The sequence below is a fragment of the Poeciliopsis prolifica genome, unplaced genomic scaffold (genome assembly GCF_027474105.1).
Source record: "Poeciliopsis prolifica strain line A6 unplaced genomic scaffold, Auburn_PproV2 SCAFFOLD013, whole genome shotgun sequence".
Taxonomy (NCBI): Eukaryota; Metazoa; Chordata; class Actinopteri; order Cyprinodontiformes; family Poeciliidae; genus Poeciliopsis; species Poeciliopsis prolifica.
Genome location: NW_026562388.1, coordinates 7,188,285 through 7,211,780, shown reverse-complemented (window position 1 = coordinate 7,211,780; position 23,496 = coordinate 7,188,285). Strand labels below are relative to the sequence as shown.

The 23,496-nt window shown below is 37.7% G+C and overlaps 3 protein-coding genes across 3 annotated transcripts in view; 2 read left to right on the top strand and 1 right to left on the bottom strand.

Annotated features, from left to right (window-relative positions):
• Positions 1 to 9,661, top strand: part of crybg1a (crystallin beta-gamma domain containing 1a) — a 47,458-nt gene extending 37,797 nt beyond the window's left edge. Inside the window, exons 6-23 of the mRNA XM_055038448.1 lie at positions 275 to 313; positions 394 to 512; positions 991 to 1,168; positions 2,435 to 2,574; positions 3,252 to 3,378; positions 3,457 to 3,492; positions 4,501 to 4,643; positions 4,744 to 4,870; positions 4,966 to 5,111; positions 6,381 to 6,507; positions 6,601 to 6,630; positions 6,733 to 6,845; positions 7,113 to 7,245; positions 7,330 to 7,469; positions 7,874 to 7,997; positions 8,172 to 8,330; positions 8,567 to 8,729; positions 8,989 to 9,661. Of these exons, the coding sequence (XP_054894423.1) occupies positions 275 to 313; positions 394 to 512; positions 991 to 1,168; positions 2,435 to 2,574; positions 3,252 to 3,378; positions 3,457 to 3,492; positions 4,501 to 4,643; positions 4,744 to 4,870; positions 4,966 to 5,111; positions 6,381 to 6,507; positions 6,601 to 6,630; positions 6,733 to 6,845; positions 7,113 to 7,245; positions 7,330 to 7,469; positions 7,874 to 7,997; positions 8,172 to 8,330; positions 8,567 to 8,729; positions 8,989 to 9,077 (2,133 nt within the window). The 3' untranslated portion in view covers positions 9,078 to 9,661. The remainder of the gene's footprint in view (positions 1 to 274; positions 314 to 393; positions 513 to 990; positions 1,169 to 2,434; positions 2,575 to 3,251; positions 3,379 to 3,456; positions 3,493 to 4,500; positions 4,644 to 4,743; positions 4,871 to 4,965; positions 5,112 to 6,380; positions 6,508 to 6,600; positions 6,631 to 6,732; positions 6,846 to 7,112; positions 7,246 to 7,329; positions 7,470 to 7,873; positions 7,998 to 8,171; positions 8,331 to 8,566; positions 8,730 to 8,988) is intronic.
• A 397-nt stretch (positions 9,662 to 10,058) lies between these two features.
• rtn4ip1 (reticulon 4 interacting protein 1) lies at positions 10,059 to 17,478 on the bottom strand. Its single transcript, XM_055038088.1, has 9 exons — positions 16,967 to 17,478; positions 16,142 to 16,293; positions 14,584 to 14,652; positions 14,199 to 14,323; positions 13,521 to 13,569; positions 12,817 to 12,953; positions 12,543 to 12,726; positions 10,344 to 10,436; positions 10,059 to 10,262 (listed from the first exon to the last, which is right to left on the bottom strand). The coding sequence occupies exons 1-9, from the start codon at positions 17,247 to 17,249 to the stop codon at positions 10,143 to 10,145; spliced, it is 1,212 nt and encodes a 403-aa protein (XP_054894063.1). The 5' UTR covers positions 17,250 to 17,478; the 3' UTR covers positions 10,059 to 10,142.
• A 54-nt stretch (positions 17,479 to 17,532) lies between these two features.
• Positions 17,533 to 22,945, top strand: qrsl1 (glutaminyl-tRNA amidotransferase subunit QRSL1). Its single transcript, XM_055038087.1, has 11 exons — positions 17,533 to 17,646; positions 18,324 to 18,483; positions 18,561 to 18,659; positions 18,739 to 18,835; positions 18,924 to 19,085; positions 19,162 to 19,337; positions 20,137 to 20,249; positions 20,697 to 20,889; positions 20,985 to 21,102; positions 21,204 to 21,409; positions 22,270 to 22,945. Exons 1-11 carry the CDS (start codon positions 17,623 to 17,625, stop codon positions 22,485 to 22,487), a joined length of 1,566 nt encoding a protein of 521 aa, XP_054894062.1. The 5' UTR covers positions 17,533 to 17,622; the 3' UTR covers positions 22,488 to 22,945.
• The last annotated feature ends 551 nt before the right edge of the window (positions 22,946 to 23,496 follow it).

Sequence of the window (23,496 nt, the reverse complement as noted above, 5' to 3'; positions counted from 1 at the left end):
ATTTATTCAGAGATGAATTAATAAATATGAAGTTAAATATGACATATTAGTGATTCAAGCAACAGCTAAATTTAATGGAAAAAATAGAGTGAAATATACCACAAGATCTTACTTTTCTAATAAGGTCCTGAAGTGTAGGTGGTATCTTTCTACCTATATAGACATATCAATAACCATAACCTTATTCAAGCTTACCAACCTGAAGTTGACTTTCCTGGTAGGGTCTATTTGCATCAAACATAATTAAAGAATTGTGTCTTCACCTGCCTTGCAGAAACCTGTCGTTAGAGGACACCACCGAAGACCTGGAAAGGTAAGATTTGAAATGTTAGTAGTTGCATTTTGTGAGATAATGTCTCTTTATTGCACTGATGGTTCTGTTTGTTCATGCAGATAGTCATACACGAACATGCTCAGTTTGGTGGGGAGAGATTTGAAGTCTATGGTGATGTAGAAGATTCCACCTCAATGAAACTGTCTCCTGTGATATCTATCAAAGTCATCAGAGGATGGTATGGGATTCTACTTGTGGTTGTAAAAAGAAGATCAATGTTTATTAATATAAGAGGGGTACAGAAAGCAGAGGGAAACATATTAAGTATCGTTTAAAATGACATGTTTTATTATGGCTGACTGTTAGTATGACATGATGGTATGACAAGTATAACATCATCTTGATACTTTGCCACACTAGAGTTTTATCCAGTCATAAATAGGATGAGTACCTGAGGTTTGATTTCCTTTGGCAATTATCTGATCTACTGAAGCAAATCACTTGAGTCTGCAGTAGAATTGTCAGGAGTTAACGATCAAGTCCATAGAAATGTATTCAGCAGTAACACTTCAATCTCTGTGTTTATGGTAATTTATCATAACTTATTGAATGATCAACTGAAGTCAACAGGGTAGGGTTCCACTGATTCAGATGTTTTTTGGTGAATGTCTTTCTCTTACTTATGATGTAGTGTCATCTTCTCACTCTGTTTTCAGCTGGCTTCTCTATGAAAAGCCTGGCTTCCAGGGCCGTATCCTTGCCCTGGAAGAGGGTCCCATGGATCAGCTTGTGAACATGTGGCCAGGGGAGGAAACTCCAGAGACACTAAATGAATTGGGTCAACCTGTTCCAACAGCACCGATGGTTGTAGGTTCCCTTCGGCTGGCAGTCAGAGTGAGTCATGATTCATTTTAGCTCTTTCCATCAGTCCAACTCACTACTTCTGTATTAACACTGTCTATTTGAACAGTGTTAATTTGGAATGAAAAGTCAGTCTTGATAATCAAACTATAATCAAAAACTCCACAACTCAATAAATGTGTGGAAACTTATACTTTTGTCAGTAGTTTAGAAATATTCAGTCATCTACATTTAAGACCCCAAAAATCTTTGTAATGTTTTGTATGCTGTGACTATGTGCAGAACTCTTTAGTCACAGCTGTCAGCACTTCTATGTGGTAAACGGTATTAAAACTCCTATTTTATTGCAGCAGAAAAAGCTCCAAATGAAAATTTGGAAAAATTTACAATTTAATTGGAGCACTGGTATATTAATTCAGATACCTTGCATAAGGTAAGTGTTTGCTTACCTTATGCCAGCAAACACTGGCATAAGTGTTTGCTGGCATAAGGTAAACTACCTTATGCCAGCAAACATAAGGTAATAGTGTGAACATTCATAAAACTCATGGCTAGATACAAGCTAAAATCCAAAACAACAATCAAAAATCACATACAAAACATGATGAACCCAGTTTTTTTTCCAGTCTTTCTGCGTAAATGTTCGGAATAAAAATAGATAAGACACTATCAAACTGGTGACCTGTCCAGGGTGTACCCCGCCTCTCGCCCGAAACGTTCGCTGGAGATAGGCACCAGTACCCCTCCTGACCCCAATGGGGTGAATGGTGGCACTTTATTTTGCACCCATGCAAACAAAAGCAAAGCTGTTCTTCATGCTTTACTTTTGTAAGTAATTTTTCATATTTCCCTGGGAGTCAGAGGCCTAATATTCAGATCTACTCTTAGAAGTGTGACAAGATTGGACTTCTTGATGTAGGAGAGTTGCAGCAAACACTGGCATAATAGGTCTTTTTAAAGCATTTTCACCAGTGTTTACAATAATTGTGGATGTTGCAATTCTTTAACAATTTCAGTAGATTCAATTCAATTGATAATTTGATATGATACATTTTTAGGGTGTTTCCTGTGACCTATAGTTGCATAGAATTGACTTAAGATTGGGATAAACCAGATTATGAAAATGTTCTATATTTGAATGAATTTAACTTTGAGTAGGTCTTAAAACATATACCTGATAAATGTTTCTTTTGAACTGGTGACACATGAATAAGCTTATGTGACCTATATTATACCAGAAGCATAAGCAAAAAGCACAAGTTACTGTATTTTAAAAACCTTATTTCTTTCTTTCTGTAGGATTACAGCGTTCCCAGGATTGACCTGTTCTCAGAGGTGAACGGGTTAGGGATGATGTCATCTTATTGTGATGACACACCAGAGCTCAGTTCATATGGGATCCCACAGACCACTGGCTCAATTAAGATTCACTCTGGAATGTAAGTTTTGACGACTCATATAAACTCATTGTGCTGGAAAAAATTTCATGGGTGTAAATACAGTGCCTGGCATACATTTTATCAATTTTTAAACCACAGACTTTAACACATTTAGTTTGGGAAATAAAAAGTTGGAAAATGTGGCATGAATATTTATTCAGCCCCCTTCTCTCAGATACTCATTAAGAAAATACAGCGCAAAAAAACACCTGATTAGTAAATTATTCTATGTGTATTATAATCTCAGTTAAAACAAAACAGCTCAGTGATGGCTTCAAAGGTTTGTGAGTGAACATCCATCCATCTGATTTCATCCCAATTATCTGGGGTTATCTTTGATGTTTGCGGTGATAATGGGACATAATATGAACAAGTCCAAGGGGTGTGAATTCTTGTATGGGTATGAATCCAACACTCTACATTGAGTAATCTTTCTTGAGAATTGTGAAAAAAGTTGATGTGAACATCATCTGTGTTGTGTCTGTGGAGGAATGCGAGCAGCAGGCCACAGCTTGTGGTTGTCATAGTTGAACTGCTGTGGATTATTGATTGTTGATGCTGCCTCATGGTTTAGACAGTGAAAGTGTTCCTGTTATAACTGTCATTACCCTTTGCTTGGGAGTTTTAAATCAAAATTACATACATTTGTGTGATATAATCTCTGCCTTTATGTGTAGCTGGTTGGTGTACTCTGATCCCGGATTTGATGGACTGCTTGAAGTGCTAGTGGAGGGAGAGTATCCCCACCCACAGAGTTGGGGTTTCCCTGAGCCTTTTATTGGCTCTCTCAGACCACTCCGAATGGTAAAGTGTATTACATGTTTGTAATTCTGTAAAAATGGATTAGCTGTGGTTGGTTAATATTATATGTCTCAATTTCAGGGACCGATAAGGGTGGAGCATCCAGCTGATGTTAAGGTTCGTCCCAATTTTGATCACATCTTATTTATTCGACCTTGTTTTACCACAAACATGTGTTGAGTCTTTGTTTCAGTAAATACCTGAAAGAACTCACTTTTAGAGGCAAAGATTGCTGCTGATAAGCAGAATAACTGCGAATCAGCCTCTGCATATTTTCCTGCTGCTTAGCGGTGCTGATGGCCTGGCTCAGATTCAGAGGGTTAGGAAACTCTGTGATTTATTGAAGCATGCATAACAGCCTAACAACCTAACAATAGAGCATCTGATAAAATTAAAAAAAAAAAAAAAAATCTGGGATTTTCTTGTAAAATAATGATCCCAAACATGTAAAATGAATTTAGAACTTAGAAGTCATAGAAAAAAATTGAAAACAAGAACTCTATTGGTCTTATTAGGCAACAGGTTCTTCAAAAAACTTAACAATAGGTCTGCAATAAATGGATATTAATTGTGCTTAAGATGATTTATAAGTGTATTAAGATGTATTAAAAATCCTAAAATGAACAGAGTAATGTTCACAAAACTACATCTAGGGTTATTGTTTGGGCAGAGAGAGAAATATAGGCAGAGGCTATAAGTTCTTGATGCAGCCGTTAGGTTTGTTTTTTGACCCTGGGACCTCTGCTGCATGTCTTCCCCTTTTCTCTTTGTGCCCATTTCCTGTCTAATCTACTGTCAATAAACACTACCAGTACCAGACAAACCTTAAAAAAAACAGTCCATGTCTGTTTTTAAGTTCAGTGAAGATTTGTGAGGTTATTGACCTGTTTCCCTTCCAATGGCACAAATGCACTAGGCAGCCTGTTAGAATGCATAGCATCACTGATTTTTTAAAATAACAAGTTATTTTATATTGAACTTTACCAGAAAACTGGCAATGGTTTGTCATTTGACTTGGGTACGAAATATTTGGCCAAATTACACATCTTTAACAAAGATGAGGAACGACCAAAAAACACCAACTTGCACTAAGCTTTAGCTCCCTATTCTCATTTTCTACTCTAGGCTCTTGTGTTTGAAAAGCCAAACTTTGATGGACAATGTTTGGAGCTGGATGGTGATGTCTACAACTTGCTGGAGCAACAAAAAACAGATGGGAAGAACACAACTCTGTGTTCAGTTGGCTCTGTAAAGATCCTGGGGGGTCTGTAAGTACTCTATCTGCGTGAGCAGCCGATCATTTTATACTTAAAGTTACCAAATAATTTTGAAATAGTGTCTCTAAGATACTCTTATTTTGTCTTGAAGCTGGGTTGGTTATCAGGAGACAGACTTTGAAGGCCAGCAGTACATCCTGGAGGAGGGAGAGTATCCTCACTTCAGTGAGTGGGGAGGATCTGAGGATGGCCTACAATCACTGCGGCCTATACTTGCAGTAAGCATCTTTTGTAGAATTTCAAGTTTGACATGGTGAAATTTTACTTTAGATGTGAACACACTTATTTCATTCTATATTATGCTGTTCCCCAGGATTTCCAGTCCCCACACCTGAAACTATTCAGTGATCCTAATTTTAATGAGCGGGGGGGCCACATGGACCTGGTGGGGCCTGTCGTCAGCATGGAAGAAGTTGGCCGTAGCACTAAAACACAGTCAGTCTCCGTCACAGGAGGAGTGTAAGTTTAATGGTTTCCGTTAAACACAGTAAAGTTCAGCTCACCAACACATGGAGGAAGCAATATCTGTAGTGTACTCTGAAAGATTTGGGTGTGCTTCTCATGTTTTTATATTTGTGTTTTAAATGTTTGTGATATTTTAACAAACTATAGCCCAGGTTGGTGTCAAAAATGTAAAGCATAGTGTTTTTTGCAAAATCTAATTAAAAACAAAGTGTGCACCACTGATATATTAATAGCTGTTACATCCCCAAAGAAATCCAGGGGTATTGAAAGGGGGCTGTAAATATTTTGCACCACATCATATATCAGTGTTTCAGACAACAAGGTGATGATGTCAAACCAGTTGTGTCTAACTCAAAGTAAATTACCCCAAATGAAGTTTGCACAAAAAGTGACTTTTTAAATTTTAACTTGAAGGAGCTGTTCCAAAGCATTTTAACTACCTCATAGCTTTTCTCACATAGCACAGTGGGTTTTTTATAATAATTTATATCATTCAAAGCTGCTTTTTCCCCAATCATCTCATTTTGAAACCACCATTCCCATTACCAATATGCACCTTGCAGGCCATATCCCTGTCTGCTTTGCTTCAGCTCTTCTTTTCAAAGCTTGGCTTCCTCTCTGAAGCCCTTCCCTGCAGAAGAATTTATATAACTCCTACTCAACTTTCAATTAACACTAACATGAGTCACCTTTCAAGAAGAGATTGTCACTAGTTTTATTCTAAGGACTTAAAAGATTAAAATCAAGTCTTTGGCTTGAGCTTTGTGCTGTTTCTGTGCTATGTCACACTTAGAATGTGGTTAAACTTTAGCTGATTTTATATAATATTTTTCTTTTTCCTTTAAATCTGCCTGACCTGTAGTTTTACAACCTGTCAGTCATGAAGAGCTATTTTTTATGATGCAGTAAAGGGAGAGATTCATTTGGCAAACTGATCTCTGCAGCTCACTGCATCACTACTTAAAACTGCTGTTTGTCGTCTCCAAAATCAACATTTTAATCTAATGTTTAAGACTTATAAACGCAAGACATTATTCATCCATTGTGTGTTTTTTTTGTCTCTTTACAGTTATAACATTGTTATCAATCCTCCTTGACTCGAAGGTTCCCCATTTGTACAGATCATGAAGAAATTTAACACTCTTTTTATCTTGTAGCCATTCCCCTTCAACCATTAACCTTCAGCCCTAAACTTTATTGTAAAACTAAAGACAGATCTAAGTTATTGTGCAACTGAATGTGTCTTGTTTGGAAAAACTGCAGCTGGGTGGCGTTTGAACAACCTGGCTTCAGTGGAGAGCTCTATGTCCTGGAGAAAGGCATGTACTCAAACCCAGAGGACTGGGGAGCACAGAACTTCAGAATTTCGTCCATACAGCCCATCTTCCATGTGAGGATCCGTTATGTTCTGAGTGCAACGTCTTTTTCTGGTTGATTATTTTAAACAAAAACCTCTAACAGAGTCCTTTATTTTGTTCTGCAGGACATGCTGATGGGAACAACGCGGTTTAAGGTATCATCTCTTCTTTCACAAATTTTTATAAAAAAGGCTTCATGAAGAGTATTGATATGGGTTTCTCCCTCAATTGCTGAACCTTTTTTTAATGTTTTACAGATCCAGTTGTACTCTGAACCAGAGTTTCAGGGAAGGCTGCTGGCTCTGGACAACAGTACAGATGCTCTGGATGCTGATTTCACACCCAAGTCATGTAAAGTCCAGGCTGGCAGGTAAATATGCCAGAAAGAAGAGATTAACATCATTTTATTTTTTTTCATATTCCAAAGTGTAACAAGTTAGTTTTCCATATTATGGTCTCATCTTTACATATCCATCTATAAGAATATTCTTCTTGTTCTTTGGCTTCTTTCTAGAAAACCATCAACTTAAGTTGATGTTTTTCTTTAATATTCTTCCATGGCATTTCCATCGATGTATGTAGCAAAACTAAAAAAATCTATGTTAAAACTAAAAGAATAAATATTGCGATGTTTCAGCTGGGTGGCGTATGAGGAAGCTAAGTTCAAAGGGAACATGTATGTCCTGGACCAAGGAGAGTACCCTACCACAGAGGCCATGGGCCTCTTATCGTCAGACTCCATCATTCGATCAGTGCAGACAACTGGACATGTATGTATTGTCTTTAAAACTGAAGCAAAATGTCTAGTAAATGTTTCACATGCATCAGTTATTAAGTAAATCTTTCATCTGCAGGAGTTCTCTCTGCCTTCCATCATCTTGTTCAGCAAAGTGGGCTGCAGCGGTCGCAGGGTCGCTTTGACGAGTGGAGCGGTAAACCTGCTGCAGACTGGCATGAATTCACGCATACGCTCCCTGCTGGTGGAGGGGGGAATGTACGTAGAATCTGATTTTAAGTTGGGTGTTGGTGTAAATGCTAATTGCTCCTGTACATTTGTTTTCCAGGTCCAGATAGGTATGGCAATTCAAGATTTGTCATTCTCTTTTTCCTGTACATATTTCCTTTTTTTCTTTCTTCTATCCTACTGTTCTTCCTTCCTATAGTCTCTTTTCATTCCTTACTTTCGTCTTTTGTTCTTCCCTCTTAGTTTTTTCCTTGTTCTATATTTTAATTAGTCAGCTAAAGAAATATCTACCATAAAGTTATTATGAGCTATACTGATATATTTTATAATGTTTGAAAATTAACATAAAAGACGAATAACTCGAAAAGCTGAGTCTGCAAAAGTCTTAGAATAAATACAGACTAACCTCATAAATCTTATGGCGTTCTCTGCAGGTGGGTGCTGTATGAAGGAAACAACTACAGAGGCCGGCAGCTGTTTATCCGTCCGGGTGAAGTGGGTGACTTTTGCAAGCATAGCAGCTGGCAGCGAATAGGGTCCCTCCGTCCACTGATGCAGGTGTGGAAGAAGCAATATACACCAATCAGAAACTGGCCTTTGCTGATTTCAATTATGAACAGAACAGTCACAAATCATGTTTTGGGATGGAAGTTGTTGGGGGAGGGGATAGTTTGAGTAATTACTGTGTTCAGATAAATGCATCTCAGTTATTGTCATTCTTTCTTCCAACAGAAATCAATGTACTTCCGTCTGCGGAACAGGGAGACAGGATGTCTGATGACTCTGACTGGAACGCTGGATGACATCAAACTGATGAGGATCCAAGCTGTGGAGGAGACGGGAGGAGAAGAGCAGCTCTGGCTCTACCGAGATGGACGAATATCCTGCAAGGTACACATCTTCGTCATCATCCTCCAGAATGACTAAAATATTGGTGAAGCCTTTCATCTAATATCAGTGAAAGATTCCAGCAAATTCAGTTTAAAAAAACCCAAACAAACAAAGGTGTGTTTTAGTAATTCCACAAAGAAGCAATTATTTTCACGATGCCTAATTTTGTGCTCGTTTTAGGAAACACTGCTATGTATTTTTGAATTTTGTGTCAAATCCATCCTCTCTGTCCCCAGCTGATGGAGGAATGCTTCCTGGAGACGGCAGGCAGTGTGGTAATGTCAGGTACACGACTCTGCATCTCTCCAGAGCGAGGCAAAGACAACCAGCTGTGGAGTATCACCCAGGAAGGACTGGTCCGCTGCCACCTTAACCCAAATCTCATCGTGGAAGTCAAAGGTCAGATACTTTCATCTCTAGAGTGTTTGATCAAAATGTTCACAAAATACCCTTTATCGTTCAGTAAGTAGTTGTACTGTGTAAAACAAAACAAGCTCACCAAAGACCTTAATGTGCTGTTGTGGTGATTTAGATGTCTTAATCCAACATCGCCATCTCCTGGTCCACAAAAGCAGTGCAGCAGTGACTGACGACGGCGTCAACCCTCAGCATCTCAAATTGTGGTTGTAGTTTAACACATATTGCTGTTTGTCTGCAGGAGGTCATCAGTACGACAAGAACCAGATCATCCTGAATGACTTGGATGAAAAGAAGTGGATCCAGAGGTGGATTTTAGAGATTCTGTGATCTGATCAGGACCAAACAATTAGCCGGCTGCTTTCAAGCTCATCTGTCGTGGGTTTTTTCACCTGTTCATTCTTTTAGAGAAGGAAAACTGTGAGCTGGTGTTTGCTGTTTAGAACATATGATTTACTTAAGAAGACACCTTTAAGGTTTTGTCAGGTATTTAGTACCAAAGACCCCATGTTTTCTCTTCATGTAGCAAATACTCTGCCTTGTTCTGATGCTGCACACTTTATCACCTGTGGTACGTTTCATTCCAAGAGTTATAAATCTCTCATTTTTCTGAGGTTATGAATGTATATAACTTACTTAAGAATGTTGCAGAAGGCATCAAGCCTACTCTCCAGAAATGGCTTTTTTGCATAGATCAAAATGATCTTGTATAAAGTTTTTATATATGTTTAGAACTTTTTGACACAAACTGTGCCTTGTTCATATCACTGTACATTATTTGCCTTGATTGTACAGACTGATTTGCAATTTTAAACAATGCAATGACGATATTGCCCCCTAGTGGTTGTAAATATGTGAGAAAACGTTTGACTTTACAGGTTGTTACAATAAAATAAAAATTATTTTTCACTGTTCTCTTGGATCTGCGGTTAACTTCACCTGAAGACTTGATTGTAGAAGATTAAAATCTATTTTACAACCTTGTCTAATGTCAAAACCCTTGTTTTGACATTACAATGGTGTGAGAAAAAACAACATGTTTAAAATATCACACTGTATTACAAAACACCAACCTAGCTGATTTTACTAAAATCTTTGTTTTATTTGAAGCTAAAATAATTGCACATTTGTTAATGCAGCAGAAAGTTACAGTATGGCATTTTTTTAAGTGACAATGGCAAACATTTAGAAAAGTATATTTTCCAGATCTATTTCCTTGTCACTTTGTCCAAATGTCACACTGCAGTAGCAACAAACACATAACCTTGCTTAAGGTTTTATCTTTTCAACTATGAAAAACGTAGCGTAAGCTGTGGCATTTTATTTATTTTCAAGTAGTTTCTGTCATAATTGTTCAAACACATCAACATTCCTGTTGAGAGTCCATTTTGAACATCAAGATCCCCCTTTGCTGATTTCCACCACAGTCTTTCCTCGGGCGTGGCCCTTCTCTACCTTCTCGAAGGCCTGAGGGACTTGGGAGAAGCTGAACGTCTCCTCCACCACAGGACGGATCTAACAGGAGAGCAGAAAACATGCATGATCGTCGTGTTTTTCCATTTATAATGTTGGCATGAACAAAGCATGGCCTCATACCTGTCCTGCATCCACCATTTCTCCAATCTCATCCAGAGCTGGACCGCTCGGTGCAAAGAAACCCCAGCGGTAGTGAACTCCTTTCATTAAATGCTGCAGAAAATCAGAATTGAGTAGTGTTTTTACTGAAATCCTCATAATGAATCACTAGATAGTGAAGAGTTACCTTTTTAATTAAACATCTTTTTAAAAAATATCTTTATAAATGCATGTATGAAAGGTTTGATGCTAAAGCTTAGAATATGTACATTTTCCTATATGGCCAGTTGCAAAATGTAACCAAGTTAGAAGTTTTGAAAACGACGTCACATCTTCCTTCAATTTCAATATTATACATGATCTCACCCCATTGACAAAAAAGTGTAAAAAATACAAAAACAAAATGGTGTGGAGAGATTTAAAATGTATTTTTTTGCAAGACGCCAGTTTACTTCAAAGCAGCCAAATCAGTCTACATTCAACATGAGAAGAACCAAATGTTTCTGTGAGGCTGTCCCAGCCACCCTGCAACACAAATCGTTATCACAACACAAAGGATAGTGAGGAAATGATCCAAAAACGAAGCTCCATTCCAGCGGAAATCGTTCAAATACTTCCTGGGAGTTTCTATTCCACTCATTTTCAACAGTTAAAGTTGTTTACAGACATTACAATTGTTCAATGACAAAGATAAAATGCAAAACTTCACTTGATTGAAAAAACATCTTAGCATGATTGTTCCCCATGGACAATTGAGCCTCAGAAATTTGCCATGTAACTGAGTTCAATAAGAAATGAAAACAAGGTATTTGGTTTTGTGCTTTTTTGTGCAAGTGAAGTTAGATTACAATAAATTCAGAAACAAGTAAAGGCCATATAGGATACATTTTTTCACATATGTTGTCATAACTCTTAAATTAAATATAGTTGTACTTTTTCTTCTGTGACATAAATTTCCCCTAAAACATCTTCTTTCACAAAGGAAAGACAAATATTTACTGCTCTTGAGATAGCAGAAAAAGAAGTAATTTGTTTTAGCAGAATGACACTGTATGTTTTAGTTCTACATCACACCTACGCATGTGAGACTTTTGACTGATAAGCTTTAAGCTGTGCACAAGGTAGTTCAGCAAGGAAATAGAGAAGTAACGGCAAAGCACAGATATGCAAACTGCATGGTTTGATGTTCACCAAAGAGAGCAAACTGACAGGAAGTCACTGTCTTTGCATGCGTGTGTGGCCTTGTTTCTAAAGCAGTGTGTAGAGCATCTTCCCAACCAATACTATCTTGTGGGGACCGACTGCTCCCCACAGCGAGCAGTCGCTCGTTGTGGGGAGCACAAAAAGTAGTGCTGTTTTGGGAAATGGGTCAGGTTTAGTACTATCAAATGAACAGAGTTTTATATTAGGTGAGGTGAGGCATGTACTGGTAATGGCTTGGTTCAGGATATGGGTTAGGCTATAAAAAAGAATAAGAAATGAAGAGTAGTCAATGCAAAGTCCTGATGTTAATAGAAAGACATATGGATTTGTCCAAAACTGGACAGATAAAATGAAAGACATTTCCTCTTCATTGTGAAAGGAAATTACTAAAAATACTCCCTACAGTTTTTTATACATCATCTGTAAACTGAAATTAATCGCACAATAAATTAAAATAAACACGATCTGAGGCTTAAGATTGTTTGAAGAGCAATTTTGTTTACAAACACCATGATTCATCTCGGTTATAGTTTGCTATTTTTATTTTTGTTTTATTTACTGCTTTTGGCAGTTGTGTTTCGTTTTGCTTATTTAAAATATTGTATAATCCCAGTGTTAATCCCAAAATAATAGAATTTTTGTTTTTCAAGAGGGTAAACAGGACTAATCATGCTTTTATCAATATATTACTTGAAATAGTTTCTAAACAGCAGTCACTAGTCGTAATAATTACTGCCACAATTTATCATCAAGTAATATTTGTTATTGTGGGAACCATACTGATATATCCTTGAGAATAATGTTAACCGACTTCTCTCTTTCAGTCATGGCTGTTTGTCTGCCAAACATGTGTAGAATCAAGTAGTAGCAGATCACTAATCTACCATAGATATATAACTAGAACATTTGTATTTATTTATTTTCTTGACAGGAGTCAGTTCGGATAAAGAGGTAGTACAGTAGAGACATTTACTGTACTACTTCTGTGAGTTTTAGACGTCACAGTGTCATAAATACCTTGATAGATTTGGTGGCGACTGTGGCAGCTGTCTGTAGCATGCCGTCAGCGACACCCAGCTGGTCGGTGTTCTGAAGAAAAGGTGTAACAAGAGTGACGTATTTGGCTCCAGTCCATGGTTTAAGCAGACCCAGGGCCCATTGCTCAGTGTCGCCCCCTATGTTATCAAGGACCAGGTTAAATCTAACAAAAACAGAGACAATGACTCATAAAAAGTAGGACAGAATAGGTTCAGATAGTCAGAAAATCAAAGGTCGGTCAAAAGTGACTTACTTCTCAAGCGCATTTAGTGGCTCTTCAACAGGTCCAGCTGTGTAGTCAACCACATGATCAGCCCCGAGTCCTTTTACAAACCGCACGGCATTGTGGGAGCAGGTAACTGTCACATGAGCTCCCCACACCTTCAGCATCTGAACCAAAGTTTAAGCCTCAAATGAGATTGAATTGATAGGGTTTTCCAGTTATTCCCTTCACTCAAAGTGCTTTTACACTGCATTCTGACTCATTCACCTTCGTCCAGAGTAGAAAGCAACATGGGAATAAATGCTTTGTCCAAGGACACATCATAGGTGGCAGTAGAGGGAACTCCATTGACACAGTGAAGTTTTCTCCATAACTATATCCACTTAACAACAGTCTACCTAAGTCATCCATTCATCCTTTATCCATTCACCGACTGTGAAGTAAAAACTTTTCAAAATGAACAATTCAAAACCAGTCTACAAACAATACAAATAAGAATAAAATTATTATGGCTTTTGGAAAATATTGACCATTTCCTGATGAACAAAAAAAAGTACTATGCTGTATGATTTATGCAATTTTATTAGACAAAAATCCTAAAAACTGGGAATTTTAATTCAGATGCTGATCCGGACATCAGATTATCATCCACACAAAAATTTAAATATTTTGACAAGAATCAAATGAAAATAAACAAACAAAAACTTAGCTATCATCAACATCTAAATACACACCTGGATTGCAAATGTTCCAACTCCCCCAGATCCTCCAAGGATCAAAATTCTGCAAAAAAGAGAAAGAGTGGACAAAAACACAAAAAAATGTAGATTAACCAATATCTGACAGGATTTGTAGCCTTACTGACGCTTCATTATTAGCAATAACAGTTTTAAACAAGACAGAGGGATGATTTTGAATAGAGAAGGCTTAAAGAGTGGTATTGTGTATTTTCAACCTTGAAATCTGGTTTTAGCTTTGAGAGACATAACTTAACACAGGAACATAGCACCATTTCATACCACAACCTAGTTTATTCAAAAATGCTACCACAAGATATTCAAGAAAAAGGAAGCAAGAAAGAATCAAAGCAACACTCCAGCTATGTTTTAATGATTGAACAGAGTATAACATAAAATAAATACATAATACCTGTATTATGTACCAACTGTTATTTTCTCTGGTGCCCACAATACTTATTCTCATTATTTTTTGTCACCTTTGTCTCTTTACAATCATCACAGATGCTTTTCTGTTGACTGAACCGGATGCATCTGTCTAAGTTAATGAAATCAACCACACAAGAGAAGTCTTAGCTCACTTTAACTCTGCTACAGATTAAATTTACCCTGACACCATACACCATTACCTGACCCACCAAAGCCAGGCTTTTGTGTGTGTCCATGTTTCCTTACCGTTTATTGGCACAGTTGTCTTTACTGAGTCCACCTGTGTTCACCAGTGCAGACCAAGCAGTGGTCGCCACATAGGGGATGGCTGCTGCCTGTGTGTGACTTATTGACTTTGGTTTATGGGATATCTGAACAGAAGACACAAGAACACAAATTTCAGTGCAGCTTCCTAGGTTAAACTGACTTTAAAAAGAGATAGTAGTGCTCCACCCACATTCCTAAAGAGTTAACATATTTGAATTATGGCTTATTTTTCTTCCATGAAGAACTGATTTCTCAAAATTAGACAATATGTCAGGATATCGGAATACTTAAAACTATTCCCTGATAAACCTATTAGTAAGGTAATAGGTTTATGTCAAGAATACTTCAGGAATTGGATTCATACCTCATTCACATTGAGAACCACAAACTCAGCTAAACTGCCCTGTTTCCACGGGGGGATTGCTGCCCATACCTGAAAGAGAAAGAGAAAAGAAAACCAATAATAGAAAGTAACAAGGAAATGCAGTACTGCACGTAAGTCGTCAGTCACTGAAAACATCTTAATAATTGGCTTTTAATAAGTCATTTTTTCTTGCAATCTGTCAAATTAGTCACTAGACTAATGACTAATTAGTCCAGACTTCACCTGAAGTTTTCCTTTCTTCTTTGAGTCTAGGTCAACTAAGAACTAGTGACAAATTTTAAAATTCCAGGATTTTCCACTGATGTCAGTTTGATGTTTGATTTTAAAACTAATGCCTGTATTATAGTTTTATTATGGAAAATGTCCTGCTTTTTTTGTTGTTAAATCAAAGTGATTGTCAAGTTGATTTACAATGAACATACTCCACATAAATCTGCTTATTAGCTTTGCTTGTGGCATACAGCTTCCTGTATGCCACAAGCTTCAGGGGCATTGAAAATGTATTATCAACTGTGATTACTGACACTAAAGTAAACTGGTCATCTTTCCCAACTCATCAACTCAGTATGTATTTACATGGAAAACTATTCCAACTTACAACATTTTGAGAGTAGTGCTTTTAGGTTTTGGCATCTGACACTTTAACATTCTGCACATCTTTTACAATTAATAAGAGTGATACACCACCTTTTTAAAAGGGCTTTTAAAGTTTGATTTGCCTGAGATTGTTTATTCTTATATTCTTTTAATGCAAGTCTTTCACGGGATTCTGCTTGCTCAAAATATATGTATTATTGCCTATTATTATCGCATGATCTACAGTTGACAGAAGATAGTTCTTGCAGTTAGCTGCAAGAACTTTAGGAGATGCAAAAACTTCCTTTGAGATAACACATGAACCAGAAAAACAGTTTCAATTCATGGTGACATACTTCTGGTAGGAGGCTTATTCTTGCAAAGCATGATGGTGTTGTGATACAATTAAGTATTACTTCTTTGTCACACAACTCTATCTCCATCTGTTCTTACTAACATCACATCTACCAAAAACGAATTATGTCATCAGAAACACAATTTTCCTGTGTGACAAGACATTTTTCCCATTTTATAAGAGAGTGGAACTAGTCGATTTTTTAAATATTAAGGATTCATTAATGAAGTCAGAGTTTAAAACAAACCCCTACTATTTTTGTATTATTTCAAGTGTTCTGAGATATTTGCACTAGAAAAATACTCAGTAAGATTTTGTGTTTTTGCAGTGAAAGAATTCTAATGGAGAGCCAAGCTATCAGTGACCAGTCAAAAAAATATATATATCACTCCCTTTTTCAGCTGTTCAACCAAAAAAAAAAAAAGGTTAACGTATTGGGACAGATGTTATATTTCTGTTATTTTCCATGCCAAACAATACCCTACACATACATGAGATAAAGCTGCTCATGTATTACAACTACACTCATTTAACACTGAGTACACATTCAGAACTCTCATAAAAAGTTTTGTTTCTGTCCAAAACACAAAGCTTTGTTTTTCTTACCTCATCTCTCTCTCTGAAGTACTTCACATCCAGGCCACATTCCATAATGACACCAGAAACGTCTCTTCCCAGAATGAGAGGAAACTCGCTGCCTGTCAGTTTGATATTCAGAGGATCTCTTTTCATAGCCAATGTAGCAGAGCCATAGCCACCTAAATCGGACAAAGTCGTTTTATCACTTTAGAGGAAAAAACTCTTACTTACTCAGTGGAGACAAGAAGACAATAAATACCAAATCAATCTGGAACAGGAGTACAGTAGCTCAAAACTAGATTTTTCTCCGCCACATTTTTCTATTATTATTGCAAAAATAAAGCCATACACTCAAATATAAGAAGTGTATATTTTTCAGTTCAGGGGTAGATTTAAAATACTCCTGAATTCAGACACAAAAATGAACATAAGTTATTCCACAAAAAGAAGACAGAAACAAATCAATTTCCTTTGCAAAGCCTGCAGGCCCTATAAACCACAAAGTATATTTAAAAAACTGTACAACATCAGAGGTATTCTGTTTTGCATGACTCTGCTGTCACATAAAAAAATGAAAGAAAAAAAAGGTATATTGAAGATATAATAATGAAAGAACAAGGCAAAAAAAAAACCTGAATATAAACATTTTAACCAAACAATCTGAGTACTCTCTCAGTTTAGCCCACAATCATGCCACTTTTCAAAAACACAAATTGTCATTAGAAGTTGTGGCTAAATATGAGGGGTTGATTGAAACATAAGATATTCAGTTCTGATGTCCTTCTTTCTAAAACGGAATAAAAATTAAGAAAATCCTCCAAGTATTAATTTTCATCGGTCTCTTTCACTGACCTCTCATGCTGACGTCAATCGGGTTCAAACCAGCTGCAAACACCTTTACAATCACTTCATTGGGGTAGTTGATGATGGGGAAGCTGGCGTTATTTGTGAAGCGCAGTACGTCATTATTTCCATATTGATCAATAACCCAAGCAGGCATGATAGTCATGGCTTTGCTGGAGGTCCGGATCAGTCTGCTCTGGTTACTTTGCCAGCCATGGAGTCTGTGCTTACACGCGGATCTACTGAGGTGTCGAAACAACCTTCTGTGCCTCAAATATCTAACACAACTCATGTTTACAGTCTTAATACAAATAAAATGTTCGTCTGTTAAACGGAAAGCGAAAGCAGCTAATCTGTCCAGCTGTGAACTACTTTATGTTCTTGTCTAACAAACCGTATGTTATTATAAAACATGAATAACATTTACAGAAAACTCGGTTATAAAAATATTTGAACCATTTCAAAATCACGTCCTATTCTTCGGTAGCTTTCGTTCTGCTACCTGACGCTCCACCAATCACAACGCTGTTTCTTCAGCAGCCAGCCAATCACAGACAGCGCTGTTAGAGGTTGAACGTCGACGCAGACATGGCGGCTTACAGGTAGAACAACACGGTGCTAATGTTGACGTTAATTTGAAGGGTGACCGGAGAAAATCAGCAGATATGCTCGGACTGACATTGAAAGAGGTTAGTTGCTCATTTACCGATTCATCTTTTTATATTGAAATAGACATTTCTTTTCAATATTACGTTAGTAAGAAAGCGAGATGAGAAATAAAGAGAGATGTCTGGTTATAAGAATAATTTCCTGGACATGGCCATAGAAAGGATTTGTTAAACTAGGTTAAAAACTGATTCTTATTGAGTCGCAGGTCTCCGAGTCCTGATCCTAATTTGAAGCATGAGGTTTGCGTACAAAAACTCACCAATACATTTGGAAAGATTAAATAAAACATGCCCAATTTATGAATAAAAATGGATCAAAGCATGACCTATTTTTTATATTTAAAAATATACAAATTAATTTTCTATCACCAAAAACAAACAAAGATGTATAACATAATCTAATTTATTTTATTTAAGTTGACTTGCAAAACAGGGAGAAGTTTTGCTCCCTTAGTTTCAACATTGTTGCTGTTTGGGATTTTTAAGACAAGGAACGTTTCCAAATGTAGTCTTTTCTTTGAGGACACTTTTTAAAACATTGGGGAATTATAAAGCGTACTTAGTGTAACAATTATTCAGATATTTTGTGTTTCTGTTGTACATATACAAGAAAGTCCTAGAAATGTAAACAAGTAAACAAATTAAATGTTTACTTGTGTAACTCCCTGCTTTAAGCTGTATTTACATCTTTTCTCCAGGTGTCTTTGGCACTCAGGGAGGGGAGAATCTCCCCAACCGAGCTCTGTAGGAAATGTCTGAATCGCATCAAAAAAACTCAGCGACTGAACGCTTACATCACCGTTACAGAGGAATTTGCTATGAAACAGGCACGACAGTCGGAAGCAAGGCTGCTTCAAGGTGTCTGAATTACATGAGCTCTTATTTCATTTTGATTTTGGTCACAGGTGTTGACGCATTAATATGTTTTGTTCTAGGCATCCCCAAAGGACCCCTGGATGGGGTCCCCTTTGCAGTCAAGGACAATTTCTGCACTGCCAATATCAGGACAACATGTGCCTCCAAGATGCTGAAAGGTCAAAGCATAAAATATTTCTTATATATGGATATTGTCAAAATCAGTGCAGGTATGATAAAATATTACTCTTTTTATAGATTACACTCCTCCCTACAATGCTACAGTTGTACAAAAGCTTCTTGACCAAGGGGCCGTACTGATGGGGAAGACTAACATGGATGAGTTTGCGATGGGGTAAATCTAAATTTGAATGCAGAAATTATTTTAGAAATGTCTGGTTTTATTTTTAAGTTAAATTAGTGTGGGTGTGTTGTTCTCTCAGTGCAGGAAGTACCGACGGGGCATTCGGTCCAGTCAGAAACCCGTGGAGCTACGCAGCTTCATACAGAACACAGGGGGGAGCAGATTCTGACTCCAACTGGGTCATCACTGGAGGAAGTTCTGGGGGAAGTGCCGCAGCTGTCGCCTCATTCACAAGCTACCTGTGAGGATGCGCAGTGATACTAAAAATGAAGAAAAGGTCGAAAAATATTCACTGATATTTGCAAATGTTTTGACAGGGCTTTGGGTTCAGACACAGGCGGTTCAACCCGTAATCCCGGAGCGCTGTGCGGAGTGTTCGCCCTGAAGCCCACTTACGGCCTGGTGTCAAGGCATGGCCTCATTCCCTTAGTTAATTCCATGGATGTCCCTGGAATTATTACACGCAGCGTCAGTGACGCAGCTATCGCCCTTGGTAGGGGACATTTGTCTCTTTCTTCCGTAGGATGAAAATAAAATAACGTTGCATCCACTTTTTACAACTGTAATTAGAAATAGGCGTGATCTTATTAAATCTGAGAAGAAGTTGTAGCAAATAACCTCCAATATTCTTTGCACAGCTTCAGGAATATTTTTACCCACGCTTCTCTGACGTGACATAAACACCAAAGCAAAGTAAATAATCATATTATTTGGTGAAACATGTGACTACAATATTACATTACATTTATAAAACAGTACTGACTCATCCTAACTCACTTTCTACCAGACACTGTGAGCAATTGCATCTAAACTTTCAAAATATATAGCAGGTGGGCAGCAGATCTCCTCTACAATGGCCAAATATGCTATTTACATTCAAAGAGTGAATGCATTTCTATTCATTTATTTATTATCTATTCCCACTCGTCTATGCAGATTTAGTTATCACTAAAGCTTGCAAAGTTTTTAAGGCACAAACGTTCTAAGAATTCTGACTCCTTAAAAAGTGAAAATTTATCAATTCACAAAATTGCAAAAATATGAGAAAAAATAACTACATTAACCAGGTTTATTTCAAATTGTAGTTTTTAGAGCAATGTCTTTTGAAGTTGAATTGCAGAATATGCATATTCTGTTCACATAGCTATAAATTCATATAAAAATATTAATTTGATAGTACATTAACAAGAAACAAAAGGAAAAACTCTAATGAAATGCTAGAAATTTAACAGCAGGAAAAAAAATAGAGCAGGTGTAACCTGGAACTCTGTTTACCGGTACATGTCAAACAGGTGTCCTCCAAGGCATTGATGCTAAAGACTCGACCACACTTCCTGCTCCATCAGCATTAGCAGAGCTTCCTGAAGACTTTGATGTCAGGAACATCTGTGTTGGCATCCCCAAGGTGAGCTAATATAGTCAATTAAATACTTTTATCTACATCAGCTGCACTGGGTATGAGACCTTTACACACCTATTACCAACATAGACCTAATATTAAGTCGGTCTGTTTTTTCTCTTACCATGGGCCGTACTGATGGACCATGGGAAAAACAAACTCAGAGAGACAAATACATAAACAGTCCTGGTGCATTATGTTTAAACCCCAAGCTAAAATGTTCAATTAGAAAAAAGTCCCACTTTACAGCTTTTAAGGAAGTTGGAGAAAGAGCCAGCTGGCTATAGTCATTCTTCCATTCCATCCATTCATTCTTCCATCAAGCATTACATTTTGCATGTTCAATTTTAGTACCTAAAATGTAGCTAAAAACAATCAAGATGTAAAACAGAAAAAATATGTTCAGGAACCCTAAGCTTGTAACTCTGTTTGGTGTCTGTCATCATCTGTCAGGAGTACCATGCCCCCGGCCTGTCTGAGGAGACCCTAGCTCAGTGGAGTCGTGTTGCAGACTTGTTTGAAAATGCAGGAGCCCGGGTGAAGCAGGTTTCCCTCCCACACACTCAGTACTCCATCGTCTGTTACCACGTCCTTTGCCACACTGAGGTGGCGTCAAACATGGCCCGATTTGATGGGCTGGAATACGGTACAAACGTAACCATGTGGAGTTAAGTGTGATGCAGGCATATCATGTGATGATGGCAAAATTTGGGGGGTTCTGGTGTTTTTCTCCTCTACCAGGCCACCGGAGTGAGATGAAGACCTCCACAGAGGTGATGTATGCTTCAACCCGACACGAAGGCTTCAACGACGTAGTCAGAGGGAGGATTCTTTCCGGCAACTACTTCCTGCTTAAACAGTAAGGCTGCAAACTGTCTCCATAAGCAGCCTTAGGTGCCTGAAGTGTCTGGCATCAGTACTTTATTCACAAAGTGACCATGGACACGTCACACCTTTCAGGAACTACCAGCACTATTTTGTGAAGGCCCAAAAGGTCCGTCGGCTGATTGCAGACGACTTCCGGAACGTTTTTGGTTCAGGGGTTGATGTGCTGCTGACTCCCACAACTCTGACTGATGCGGCCTGTTACCATGACTTCACACAGGAAGACAACCGCACTCGCAGCTCACAGGAAGATGTCTTCACCCAACCTGCAAACATGGCAGGTATGGAGTCATACCTTCTCTTTATACTGGAGAAGTGGCAGCATATGTCAGATGTGTAGGAGGATTTAAAACCTTACAGACTTTACGTAATGGAAACGCACACAAACACGGGTGGGTTTTTTTCTGCACTGGGGAGGCTTTTTGAGACAAACCATATTACAGTTGTGCTTAATTCTGAAGTGGAAGAAAAGAAATGCATAGTTATGAATTTATTTTTAAAACTATGAAAATGTGGCATGCATTGGTGCTCAGCCACCTTTTCTCAAATACTCTGATTATCATCCAAAACTAGAAGTGGTATGGGATAACATCAAATCTGCATATGTTTGGTCTTCCTACATCTTCTATTTGCAGAGCAAACATGTGGAAGATGCTGCTCCTCTTCCATATGTTCCATATTACCAATGAAACTGAGATGAAACAATTTACAATACAATATCTATAGCAGAAAATAAACATTGCACATCATTGTCACCCCATAACCACAGTGAAATGTGGTGGCGGCATCGTGCTAATTGTATACTTTTCTTGAGCAGGGCCATGAAAAGTATACAATTGAGTAGAAGAGAATTTCAGCTGATGGAGACATCTGAAATTGGAGAAAAAGCTGGTACCACACAGTATTGTGTCAGGCTGCTGAATACAAATGCTTGTAACAAACTGTTAGTCTTTCATTTTATTAGAAAATTTGGTCAGTTTGTTTCACTCTTCTTCCACTTGCTTTGTGGCTTCCACTTGCTTTGTGGCTGAATTATGAGAAAATATGGAGAAATTTAAGGGATGCTTGTAACTGGAAATCTTACGTTGTTGCGAAATTACAAATGGGAAATGATCTCATTGTTTTTGATGTTTTAACACAGGCCTCCCTGCAGTCTCTGTGCCGACCGCCTTATCACGGCGGGGTCTGCCCATTGGGTTACAGCTCATTGGCCCCGCTCTGGAAGACAAGAAGCTGCTTTGTGTCGCTCAGTGGGTCGAGCAGAGAGTGGGCTTCCCATCCATCACTGACTGCGATAACACCCAGGAGAGCAGGAAGGATCCAGAAATGACCAGGAGGGAGCAGACTTCAGCCGTCTGAGGAACGCTTTCAATACTATCAAAACTAAAACAACTCCTGATATCTTTACAGGAAGTTCTATATGGATTTTATCTGGAAGTTATCGGATCACAAATTTATGGTGACAAAGTACATTTAATAAACTGCAAAATCTTAAAACCTGACTACTGTTTAAATGGGGTGTTGCATCACATCCTGTTAAATAGACATAAAAGCCGGCCATTCTCATTAAGCTTGTATGTATTTACAGAGCCAAAGTTCTTCAATACTAGAGTCCAAGCCTATCTTTAGGTCTCTTTACTTTGTCGTTGTCTATGAAATTCATTTTGAGAAATTCAAATTTTCTTCTCTTTTTGTATGGTCCATTTCTTTTTGTACTCATAAAGCCACCCTACACTTATATTGTATGTCTAGAACATAGATTGTAATCCTAAATACTTATTTTTTTCATATATCTAAAAGCACAACTTTGCCTGGAATCACGTGTCTGTTTATTGAAACACAGCAATGTCAATAGAAACTGAATTTAAAAACTTTTTTTTCTAATCTCTTGATGAGGCATTCAATCATTTTACAAAAAATAAATAAATAAAATGTAGCAGAACATTTATAGCTAATTTAACAATGGTATTTAGTCGCATTACAATCAGTAGAATAAAAACAGAGATGAAGAAATAAAGGAGTTTCCTCTTCAAGGCTGAAACCAGACTTGCAATATTTTACATCGAAGGGTAATACATAAACATCTTCATTATAGATTTCTGGTTTATTCTTTCAGGAACTCTTATCTCAGTAAATACAAAGATGAAGCTACACCACTGGCTTCCTTAAAACTGAAAGTATTTTCATCATGGAAATAACTTGTGAAAACCACGACTTCTATGAGGTAAAACCAAATCAGGATGCTAATTTTAGAAAACACAACACATCCATTGTTGCACTTGTCATGTCACTGTTAGCAACAGCAATGCTCTTGGGTTTTTACCATATAAAACTCAAAACAAGTTTGTGACCTTCGTGTCTTCACAGG